The sequence below is a fragment of the Oreochromis niloticus genome, linkage group LG9, assembly GCF_001858045.2.
Source record: "Oreochromis niloticus isolate F11D_XX linkage group LG9, O_niloticus_UMD_NMBU, whole genome shotgun sequence".
Taxonomy (NCBI): Eukaryota; Metazoa; Chordata; class Actinopteri; order Cichliformes; family Cichlidae; genus Oreochromis; species Oreochromis niloticus.
In genome coordinates, this window is record NC_031974.2 from 9,539,371 (window position 1) to 9,551,664 (window position 12,294).

At 41.4% G+C, this 12,294-nt stretch overlaps 1 protein-coding gene across 1 annotated transcript in view; it reads left to right on the forward strand.

Moving 5' to 3' along the window:
- drosha (drosha ribonuclease III) overlaps nucleotides 1–12,294 on the forward strand; it is a 129,769-nt gene that overhangs the window by 10,896 nt on the left and 106,579 nt on the right. Inside the window, 7 exon segments of the mRNA XM_019362997.2 lie at nucleotides 2,452–2,532; nucleotides 4,394–4,480; nucleotides 4,629–4,715; nucleotides 7,236–7,307; nucleotides 7,651–7,732; nucleotides 10,170–10,244; nucleotides 11,351–11,520. Of these exon segments, the coding sequence (XP_019218542.1) occupies nucleotides 2,452–2,532; nucleotides 4,394–4,480; nucleotides 4,629–4,715; nucleotides 7,236–7,307; nucleotides 7,651–7,732; nucleotides 10,170–10,244; nucleotides 11,351–11,520 (654 nt within the window).

Sequence of the window (12,294 nt, forward strand, 5' to 3'; positions counted from 1 at the left end):
CGGTTGTCATAATCCGTGCACAGACATCGAAGCATGTTAAACACCTGCCAAACCACTTAGAGCTGTTTTTGTGGTGCTGTAACACTAGGTGTCTCCAGGAACCCATTTTCCTGACACATGCAGGTTCACACAGGCTGGACCCCGTTTTGCTTTTAGAACTCTTTAAATTCTTTGTGGCATAAACTCAACAAGGTGCTCAAAACATTCCTCAGAGATTTTGGTCTATATTTACATGATGGCATCACACAGTTGCTGCAGATTTTCTGGTTGCACATCCATGATGTGAAACACCCATTCCACCACAACTCTATGAGTGGGAGATCTGGTGACTGGGGAGGGCATTTGAGTAGACTCGTTTTCAAGAAACCAGTTTAAGAGCATCTCAGCTTTGTGACATGACACATTATGTTGCTGGAAGCAGCCATAAGAAGGTGGGTACAGTGGTCATCATGGGATGGACGTGGTCAGTAATGATACTCTGTTGTGTTTAAACGATGCTCATTAACAATGTCACTAAGGGGCCCAGAGTATACCTAGAAAATATCCCACACACTAGTACACCACCACCACCGCCCTGAACTGAAACAAGGGAGGATGGATCCATGCTTTCCTGTTTCATTCAGTTCAGAACCGTCCAAATGTCGCAGCAGAAATCGAGATTCATCGGGCTAGACAGCGTTTTTACAATCATCTGTTGTCTAACTTTGATGAGTCTGTATGAATTGTAGCCTTAGTTTCCTGTTCTTAGCTGACAGGAGCGGGGCATCTGGTGTGGGCTTCTGCTGCTGTAGCCCATCTGCTTCACGGTTCGACATGTGCTCTTCTGAAAACGTTGGTTAAAAGGAGGCGTTATTTAAGTTGCTGATGTATTCTTATCAACTCACTGAGCTGTTGCTCAGTGGATAGTTTGTCTGTTGAGACCATTCTCTGTAAACACTGTAGGTGGTCGTGTAGGTAAATCCCAGTAGATCAGCAGTTTCTGAAATACTTGGACCAGCCTGCCTTTTCTTCCACATTCTGGTGGCTGGTTTGAACTTCAAACTTGACCATGCCTAAGTGCCTAAGCACACTGAGTTGCTGCCATCTCACTGGCTCATTAGGTGTTTGCATAACAAGCAGCAGAGCAGTTATGCTCTACTGCTTGTAACTTTATAAACCATATAAAGTTACCTGTGAGAGTATATACTAGTTTTAAGACAGTAGATAAACTGCTGTCCAGTAAAGCCTGACTTATTTCAGCAAGAAAACCACACTCCACGTGTATTACAGCAGCATGGCTCTGTAATAAAAGAGTAGAAGAAGAAAGAGTAGAAGAAAGCTTGTCAAAAAGGCTGTAGGGCATCCATATGATCATTGCACCTTTGTCCAGTATTCATCTGTGTTAGCTCCACATAGGTAAAATAAATACTGACTTTGGATAATCCAATAAAGAAGAAAGAAACCGTACCAGCTATGCTGTTGGATAATCTGCACATTACTTAACTCCAAAACAGACTTCAACTCGATAAGACTGCAAAAAACATTTGAAAAAAGCAGAATGTAAGAGTTGATTGTTGTGGCCATAAATATCTAGTGTAGCTTTTATTTTGATACAGTAAGGACTCTGTTTCTTCCCCATTGGCTTCTAAAGTCTTTCTTGTAAATATATGAAACCACTAACAGCACATATAACCAAAGTCCTCCTATAAAGAAGTCTTCAAACTCAGCAGCCAGCAGAGCCTCTGGGCATTTATTTTGAAGCTGCTGTCTACATAAATTGGAAAAGAGCCATAACTTTTATTTCAGTGGGATGTAAAAAAACACATATATAGACTCACCAGCCAGATCTTACAATCTGCTTTTCCACCTGCAGGTTGGACTTCTAGTATCCACAGAAAAAGTAACAAAGTCCTACGGCTTCATTAGTGGCTCGATCCAGGCACCAGAGCACTGAACACTGCCACGCTAATTCATGTTTTGAATACACCTAGCTACATCTTTACTGCAAGGGAAATTACTGATGTGTGAATAAGTCTGCCACCAACCACTTGAAACTGCCGTGACCCTCGTGTCAATGCGAGTGGTTGGCTCACAGGTTTCCTGGTTCGGGTCTTTATTGGCTTTTTGGTTGCGGTGACAGGACAGCAGTCTTTCACATTTTAAGTATTCCTTGTATTGTTGTCTCGTCTCTATGTCAGTTGCACTCTTCCTCTTTGCTTTGAATAAATGTCATTTCCACTTGATGGAAAGACAGTCTGCAATAAAGTTGTAGGCCAGCAGTTTTATTGTGAGGATATGTATTGCGGAGACAATGTCACAAAGTGAAGTTTAAAAAGTCAAAACTTCAAACTGCAGCAAAGAAATAAAGGTCAGGAGTCTGCAGTTTAGAGATGTAAAATGTTGAGCAGCCCCTGTGTTATACATGGCAAGTGAAGCAGTTCTGTCTGATTTACGTATTTTCTTTCTGTCCAGATGAATGATGGTCCCCTGTGTAAGTGCAGTGCCAAGGCCAGACGTACAGGGATCCGCCACAGCATCTACCCGGGGGAAGAGGTATGACACGCCATGAATAAATCACCCTTTCATAACCTTGAAGTTGTGCCACGCGGGGGCAAGGGCATTATTTTAGTCAGGCTAAATGCATTTTCTATACAGAGGCCATCGTCTATTGTGTTAAAGGCAGGATAAGTGAGACAGAAGCATCTTAAAGAACAAAAAGATATTACATTTGAGGAAATTTGACTGGGGAGTTGCGTCCAAGTGATTCATCGGGTATTTTTCCACACACTGAGATATATTTTCTTTTATGACTCACTTTCTTACTTTGCTGTGTTTTGGAACTATAACTCCCACCAGCCGCATGCTCATCTAACAAGTAAAATGCATTTTATCTACAAAAAGCTCCGTCGTTCAGTTGTTTCTTTTGCCTTTATGCCCAGTAGGAAATGATCAAACTCTGGGATTGTTTAATGAATCCTTAATGACTTTATTAACCAATGATAGGTACGTTGAATAGTGGTAAATGTGCATCATCCTCCAGACAAAGGCGGGTAAATGTCTGCTCCATACTCACTTGTTTGGGGATGTATATTTGATTGATTGATTTTTTTTTTTTTTAGTAATATTTTCTGTCTTAAAAATCTGTCTCGAGTTAATTAGTGCGTTAATTTCTTGTTGCTCTTTGTTGACCTGGAAGTTGTTAGTCAATTATTTGTTTTAATAAGTTTCTAATGTGTATTGACTTTATAATTATGCTCATTATAGGATGCCAATTAAGCTTTTACTCATCACTCATACCAGCAGTTTGTCTTCATAATAACCTCTGCAAACATGCTTTGCTCTTCACTTACTTCTGCACTTAACAAGATGCCTCTGCGTGACTGCATTCATCTGCAGAAGGGAACGGCAATGCCCCCCCCCCTTTTTTTTTCTTTTTTCAGTCGGCTCGACCAGCTAATGAGTGAAATCCTATAAAGAGTCCGTTAGCAGAAAAATCCACTGTATATGCTTAAGTAATTTCTCAAGAAAACTGAAAAATATGTTGTAGTTTAACCTTCATAATTAGAACATTTTGATGCCTTTTTCGCTCCAAATCGGTATAAATTGAATGTTTTTGGCTTGATTAGAAAGGACCAAGAAGGTGAATGACAGATTGGAATTAAAATTCTTTAAAAGTAGACTGAAAAGAAAATATGGAATTAGCCACTGTGGCTAATCGCTATCTTGGTCAGAGTTGTATTCATTAAAGCAGCGGTCCCCAACCTTTTTTGCGCCACGGACCAGTTTGTCGGACAATATTTTCATGGTCCGGCCTTTAAGGTGTAAATACAACAAAGTAAAATGATACGACCAAGACAAAAACTGTGGTATTTTGTAAATATAATAATAAACGCGAATTCATTGTGTAATTGTGTAACTTTATTAGCAGCGTCCTCCTGAAATGCTCCAACAACATTGAGAGTAACATCCTCCTCTCTGCCCCTTAATGCTTTCTGGTCGCTATGGTAACGTGTAAATATTTCTTTCAAAATAAGACGCACAACTACAACACAGGAAAAGACCCAGGGAAACTGAGTTAACGATAACTCCGTGGCCCGGGGGTTGGGGACTACTGCGATAAAGAATTATTATTATTATTGTTATTATTATTATCATTATTATTATTAGTATTATTAGTATTATTATTAGTGTTATTGTTAGCCAGCCTCAAGTGGCCTTGTGAGGAACTGCAATTTTTGACACTTTGATGTTCGCATCATCGTTAAAGTTGCTGTCCTGTGGGTCTATGAAGGAAAAAAGGGAGTTTCAGTTCATTCATGATTTGCACCTCTTACATTTGCTTAAATCCGCCTATAAATGTTGAGCACAGAGGAACACCTCGGTGTCAAATATTGACTTTTTTAATCTTTTCCAGCCTGTGAAACGGTGCCGTCCAATGAACAACAACGCTGGCAAACTGTTCCACTACAGGATCACTGTGTCACCTCCCACCAACTTCCTGGTATAACTTAAAATAAACAACTAGATTGAATACATGCTAACACATTGTTCTGATAGTAGCCAGTTTGTTTATATTCACGGCACTCTACCTAAACTACAGCGCTGTGTTTGCGTGCTTGTGAGACTGTTCTTGTTCTTCTCTGCTCCAGACCGACAGGCCGACAGTGATTGAGTACGATGACCACGAGTACCTGTTTGAAGGCTTCTCTCTCTTCTCCCACACTCCTCTCACTAACGTAAGCCTGCTTTGAATTGTTAGCAGCTCGGGCGGTAAGCCATGAATTTTCCACCACAGCACTCTCAGGTTTTTGACAGTAACAGTGGGTGTCAGTGTATAGTCATTTTTCTCAGTTATGCTGTTGTGTTTTATAGTTTCTATTTTTATTTATTTACTTGTTCGGAGTTGGCAGTTCCTTTTGCGTTGAGCTTTTCGGAGGCGAGTGTCACACTGAGTTTACTCTATTTTGTTTGTAAGTGTCATGTTAAGCCTCGCAAAGGTGAAGTATAAGTGTACTGGGTTGGTTATGACTTCTTCATTGACATTTCACCTCGGGGGAGTCTTTTTCTGCACAAATGCTTGATATAGTGTGTTATTCATAGAAAGTACTATGTGCAGCTTCACTAATGACTTAAAGGCCAAAAGGTTGTCTGGTAGAAACAGGATACACAAACCTAAATGCTTAAGTGTTTTTTGTGGATTGTTTCTTTTATTGGTGATATTTTAGGGCCTTTTTGGAAACTCATTACTAGGAATCCTGCTCATTAACCTTAGGGTTGCAAGAGGTATTCACATATACATAAATCTTGCACATCAGTTATCTTGCAGCTACACGAGGTCGAAAACAACAAGAGGAAAAGGAACCACATGTGTAATCTCTGTATATAAAGTCCAGTCACTGAAGTCCATGCAGTTAGAAAACAAAAAAAAAAACACGCAAGTGATTTAAATGTAATTGATTATTCCTTTTAACATCATCTCCGTGCGCATCTCTGGACCACTTCTGTTGTTGCTTTTACTTTAAGATCGTGACGTTGCAATCTGACTGCTCCCATCTGCAATTTCACAAGAGAAAAACTGGATAAATTGTTCTTCCATAAAACGCAGATTTCCACATTTCCTAAGGCAGTAGATCTGGAAAGAAGTTTGTCCAAGAGCATCCAAGTCATGGTCCCCTAAGGTCAGACTGTCAATACCAACTCCAACTTGAGGCATCTGAGTATTTGGGGAAAAATAGCACCTGAGTTTGTGCCATCGTGTAATGGTACATGAGAATACAAAGTTTTTTTGCCCACACCATCTCAATCGTCCCTCATTTCCCCACCTTGCACACCTGATGTGGCTGCATGTGGTGTTTTGCCTTCTTTCACAAAATGAAATGATGTATTAAAGCAGTTGAAAGGTCACTGCTTTAATACATTTGAAGAGATCCAGCGCACATCATCGTGCAAGCAGTCACAATGGAGCTTCCAGAAAGCGATCTAAAAATAGCAGAAAACCCTGGAAGCATGTCAGCGCCACACAAGGAGACTTTGTTCAAGGGGACATCAGCCAAATTAAAATCAGGCATTAGTTTTGATTTATATGGGTGGAGTTGCAGAAGTTTGCAATAGCAAAGCAATATTTTATTATATCATATAATATCCTTAATACATTTTTTCTTAGTTTTCTTATTCCCTTTTTCCCTCTTATGTGTGAGCCTGCCTGCTCGAAAGCCTGCAGTTTAAATAGCCCAGGCCTACGATCAGTTGTGCAGCTCAGTCAGATCTAGATTGGCTGTGATGGGACACTCTCAACCTTCTTCATGTCTGTTGAGGCAACACATCATTTTTTCGTATTTTCAGCGTTTAAGTGGACCATCCCTCCTCCTTTTAGCTCCACTCTTGTCAGAAATAACTTCAAATCGACTCTTGGCTTCGGGTCGACTTCTTTGTCGCGTGGACAAAGTGCTCCTCTCTCCCAGGGCTGACCTTGTCACAGAGTCCTCTCACTCACTTTTGAAGGCCCATCAGTGACTGTCAAACACTAGAGTAGCTGTGATTTGAAAGGAGCCTCTCTTTCTCTCCGTCCCCAAAGTGGAAGTTTTAAAGGAGCAAGAAATCAACCGAGGGGATCACCAAACGCCATTTCTGGAATATTTCCCTGCCCTCTCTATGTATGTGTGTGTTTTTCCTGCACGTTTGAATACTAGAGCACTCGGTCAATATCCCCTCTAGCTTGAAAAGAACCCCGAGGATTAGGCATGATTTGAACTGGATAATTTACGCGGCCCTTGTTAAAAGCTGGGGTAAACTCTTCATGGCGGTGCGGGGATTAGGAACCGCAGAGTCTGGTGATATTAGCCCCCTGCTAGTTGGCTGCTGGGATGGGCAAGAATGAAAGTAGCTCCCAGGTTAATCTCTTAAAATGGACCCCTGCGCTCTAACAACAAAGACCGTGTAACTAGGGAGATTAAACACAGAAGAGCAGGCTTATCTATTTAGCATGATTTCAGTTAGTTAATTTTCAAGAGTCAGGTGCTCACGCCTGTGTGAGTGAGTAGGGGGAGAGCACTTGTACATGTGTTTGAGTTGCTTTTTTTCAATGTGGTTTCCAAATATTCCAACAGATGTGAGCTAGCTCCACTGAAGACAAAAAACACCCCAAAAACAAGGTTTTAATGAGTTTCCTTGCAAAGCTGTGACCTCTGCCTAACGCCATGGTAATGAGTCGGTCTGTCCTTTCTTCTCCTCGTCCTCTGCTCCTTTCATCATCACAGATTCCATTGTGCCGTGTGATCCGCTTCAACATAGATTACACCATTCACTTCATAGAGGAGATGGCACCGGAGGTCAGTAAAACCCCACTTTATCTGCCAGCTCTTTTTCTCCCCTTTCTCACCCCTTTTGTTTTTATCTCAAACGGCTGAGACTGAGCGCCGCTGAGCCGCGTGTAACTCTCGCACCTCAGTGCTCGGATGAGTGAAGGTGCTAATCCTTTTAGAAGAGGAAAAAGAGCTTCCTTTTGACCCGCTGAGGGTGATTGTATCAATAAGGTGGCTTATGTGATAAAGTCTCAGAACTGGATTTAGTTATCAATCATATCTACATTATGGGGTAGTCTTTGTGGCTGCATGCTGCTACTGTATATTCACGTGGCGCTGATAACAAACCTCTGCTGTCTCTCGTGTACAGAACTACTGCGTCCGAGGCCTGGAGCTGTTTGCCTCCTACCTGTTCCGGGATATTCTTGAGCTTTATGACTGGAACCTGACAGGTATGATTCCCAAAGCGAGGGCTCGCGCTTACACACAGATCACAGAAACTCCCAGCTTTATCGGTGATTGTCGCTTGTAAATTGCAGCGTGTTCTACCAGAGTGTCTCACGCATGGGTCACAAAATGAGAGGAAATTATCTCAAATTGCAGCTTGGATGCTACAGAAATACCAAAATGGGCATCTTATTGAATGCCATCCTTTATTTTTATGGAAATATTTTTTGTGTATAATAGTTTTGTTTTTTTTAAAGCCTCACTTTGTCTTGTTTTTTGGGTTTTTTTCTTTGACACAAGTGACCATATTTAGATGAGGGGGTGTTAATGCTTGCAAGGTTTGTTAGCAAACTGCATTCACACAAACTCACACACACAAACCTGCATTAAGAGTTAAAAGGTGGGAATGCGCTTTGTTAAAGCAGCCAGCTTGGCTCAATAAAATAAATTCTGACTCACTGAACAAAACAGCCCTGAAAAGTTGAAATCGTACACTAAAGAACTTGTTCGGCTAAATAGAAAATACAAGAAAGCGAAGAGCTCAATAAATCAGATCTAGTATGAGCTTAAATTTAAAATTAATAGAAGTATTGTGGTGTCTGTTATAGATACCACAATGCTTGCGCCCAGTAGATGTAATAGAAAATGTTGAGCATCTGCAGTAAGTGGTGCAGAGGCTGGTAAGGATCTATTACCATTTGGGTGATGCTTGTATCCACTGATGGAGAATTCCAAACCGTGTTGATGTAAACTGGATGGAAACAGAGCAATTCCCTCAGCCACTATAATGGATGCATTCCAACAGTTAGCAGTTCGATAGTTAGTTCGCAGAAGCATTTGTTCACAGCAACATGTCTGCGATTACATCGACGCTTAAACCACAACCACTGCAATCCGTCCATATTTCTTCTTACTGCTCAGAATAACGTTACATGTGAAGCCAGGTACACTGTGGTCCCGGGAAGTGTGAGTCTTTCATCTGCACGCCTACACTTAATCAGCCCAACGAGCTCGTTCCGTATTATTGTCCCGATACCTCCCGCGCCTCGTGGAACAGCTGTGAAAGACGGTCATTTCCTTCATAGCTTCTCTGGGATTACAGGCCTCGCTCCTGGTGGTAGAACTGTCAGTGCGATCAGCTGATAGAGATTCGCTATTCCCAAGAGTGTAATCCAATTTAAAAACACCGGTAGGCTTTTAAAACTTCACTGCAAGACAAAAGGTGGCTGTTTCGATCTTGCCTAAAACACAGTGAGCAAGGAAAATCAACCTTAAGTTGAAGTCATTAAAAACAACATCATGAGCTGCTGCAACAGAGACTGCCTCTCAGTGTTTCACTCACCGAAAGTGGAGCACACCTTTCTCGGATGAGTGCTTCAAGCACTTTGGTCGGTAGTTGCGTTAAAAATGATCCAAAGGGAAACTGGAACTCCAGTTTTTCGAATTAAGTTTTTTCTTGTTACAAATGAGGCAACAATGATATAGATATATGTGTATATATATATACTAAAATTCTTCAGGACAACCTTAATCTCAGTAAATGGAAGCACCAAAGCCTCATCAGGCAGGTTATGGCATATTTGTCAAAACTGCCTAAAACTAAACATCAACTGTCTTTTTAATGTGATTTTAGTTAGTTTTGTACGTACAAACTCATTTGTTAGACTTTTTTTCAGTAAACTACAAAGTTTTACGATGAGTCGTCTAGTTTTAAGGTTAGTTTTAATCCACTATTATTACGTTGCTGAGACACCTGTCAATCGCTATGGCCAAATTTCTCATTTTGAAATTTTAAAAGTAATAATTTTTGACAGGTAAGTTTAAAAAAAAAAAGTTTATACTGTGAAATATATTTTACCGTGGGACTCACTTGTAGTGTCAGCCCCCAGTGGCCATTTGTGGAACTGCATTCTGTTATAAACTTGCTGTAATGTTTTCTTGGATGCATATATAGTTGGATAACGAGGCTCATAAAACTAAATAATGGATTTTTTTGTTGCTTAGTAATAAAGTTATGCTTTTTTTTCTCCTTGGTTAAAATCTGTTGAGAAATGTGTTTAAAACAATGTCATTTTTCCCATTATTACAACAGTGCTGCATTTTTGATAACAACGTGCACAGATCATGCATTTATATTATACCTGTCAGAGTGATAATGAGGAGATAAGATGGGGGCAGAGAGCATTGGCGACCAACACGTGATCCTATATGAGTTTAACCTTTGCGGTCATTACACATACAGAGAACATTTTAAATATTAAACATTGTATTTCACATTTAGAGTCACATCCATGATATGAAGTACCAGGAAAAGCTTGAATTCTTATTAATAACTCTTATTTTAAATAATTGGGGTCTTCATTTCAATTTCATAAAGTTAGACTCTTAATAATGAGTGAAAAGCACGTAAGGCTGTGTCATTAATAAATGTCTTTTTTCCAGATCCCGAGTCTGATGGTGAGGTCTCTGGATGCCCGCGTTTCCATTTCATGCCACGTTTTGTCAGATTTCTGCCCGGTAGGACTCGTCACAGAACCTTCTTTTTTTGCCATTTGTCTCCCTCTGGTGGTCCGTAATTCTTAAGCTGTCTCACGTTGCCTAAAACCAAAAAAAGCTTGCCTCCAGCAATATCCGCTCGAAGCTTTTACACTCATGGTGATAGTTGTGGTTCGTTCTTGGTAAAATGGCAGATGGAGTTAGTGCCTGAGCCTCTGTGCGTCTGCCTGGTATTCATCTTTGATACACATGATGGTGCTGGTGCACTATGATATTACCGTGGCGTTTGTCATGACAGCCGTGCCCAGCTACTTTCTCTCCATCAAAAAACAATTTCTCTCCCAGCTCTCCCAATTTAGTCGGCTACAAACACTTATCTGTCTCTTTTACAAAAGCGCCAGAAGACCCAATCCAGTGTTTCTGATGTGATCTGTAAAGGGGAAAGAGGCAGAGAGCCAACAGGGGAGTTGCAGTGAGAGCACGATGACGGCGTGTTTGGAAGTTAGAGTCACAGGGTGTGCATTAGTCCTAATGCATCCCGGACTGAGAGGGCAGTGGATTTTTTTCGGTTTGTGTCCATCTGAAATGGAGGTCAATCAATTTTGCATGAGTGTCTATTAAACTGCCTCTATTTGACCTGCTTGATTGCCCGCTTGTGTTCAGCTGTATTTCTCTGCACATGCATATGTGTGTGCGGTGCCTCTCAGCTTATTTCTGATCTTGTAATAAGCGTGTCATTATGTGCCTTCACGTATCACGCGCTGTCCGACCTTGCATCAGCTCCCCTGCTCACCTGTGCACTTCCTGAACAGTGCCATTGTAATGCACGGGGACATTTTCACAGTATATTTTCGCTGAATATTGGCTGAGAAACTTAGAGTTGGCAGAGGTGAGGTGGGTTAGATGCCTGTATAAAACAAAGAATATTCTCCAACAGCATTCATGATTTTTATACAATAACACATGGATGCTCGGAGAAATAGTTAACCTCCTATAACTGCAGTGAGGCTTTTACATTTTTCTTTTTTTCCCATTAACTATAAATATCTGGTGAACTCTGTCTTCAGCTTCTATGCATAAGTGGCTTTATTAATTTATTTCTTCTTTATGTTTATGAAATGTCTCAGATGGCGGGAAGGAGGTCCTGTCAATGCATCAGGTGCTGCTCTACCTACTACGCAGCAGCAAGCCCCTGGTCCCCGAGGAGGAGATTGCAGATATGCTGCAGTGGGAGGAGCTGGCGTGGCAGAAGTACGCCGAGGAGTGCAAGGGCATGATCGTCACCAACCCGGGCATGGTGAGGCCTTCGGCTTCTTTGTTACGACACCGAGGTGGCTTTGTCTGACGTTTCAAGGACGTTTGCGTGTCCCCGCAGACACTGCAGGAATGAGGCTGCTCCTGTTAGCCTGTGACACGAGCAGCCTCACCTTTTATGCCCAGGGCATTTGTTGTCATCGGCACTATTACGGCAGGAAGGTTTTTATGTCACAGTCAAAGTTGGTTAACCTTCTCGTGTGGCCCACATTATGAAGGAGGTACAGAAATTGTGTCTGGGTAAAGGTGAAGATGTCCTTGCTAGCAAGGATGTTGCATATGAGCAGTGAATATGATTGTGTAACCTTTGGTGTGGGTGAGTTATTGAGTCAACTGCTGTTCCTGGCAGAACTGAATTGTTGCTGTCAGGCTTTCCATACAGTGGGTGTATAATGGTCTTCCATTGCTGCGCTCAACTTAAAAGATTAGACCGCCAGTCAAACAAAGTGTATTAAAGAGGTCGTGTCTGGAGCTTTACCCTCTTTGAAGAAAACAGAGTTATCAGAGGCAAGGGTCAAAGCAATGGATCACGACGCTCCCAGGAAGCTTTTTCCAATATTGGTTATTGTTTGGATGGCTGTTTACGGCCATTTCATTCTCTCTGACCAAGCATGGTTTTAAAATATTTACAGCTCTAAGCCTAGCGCCTTAAGCTTTGATTAAATCACTGTCGCTCCTGTGTGTTGTCTGTAAAACATGCCAGAAAATTAATATTTTAAACATGCCAATCACAAGTTCCCCGAGTCCAGGGCAGGGT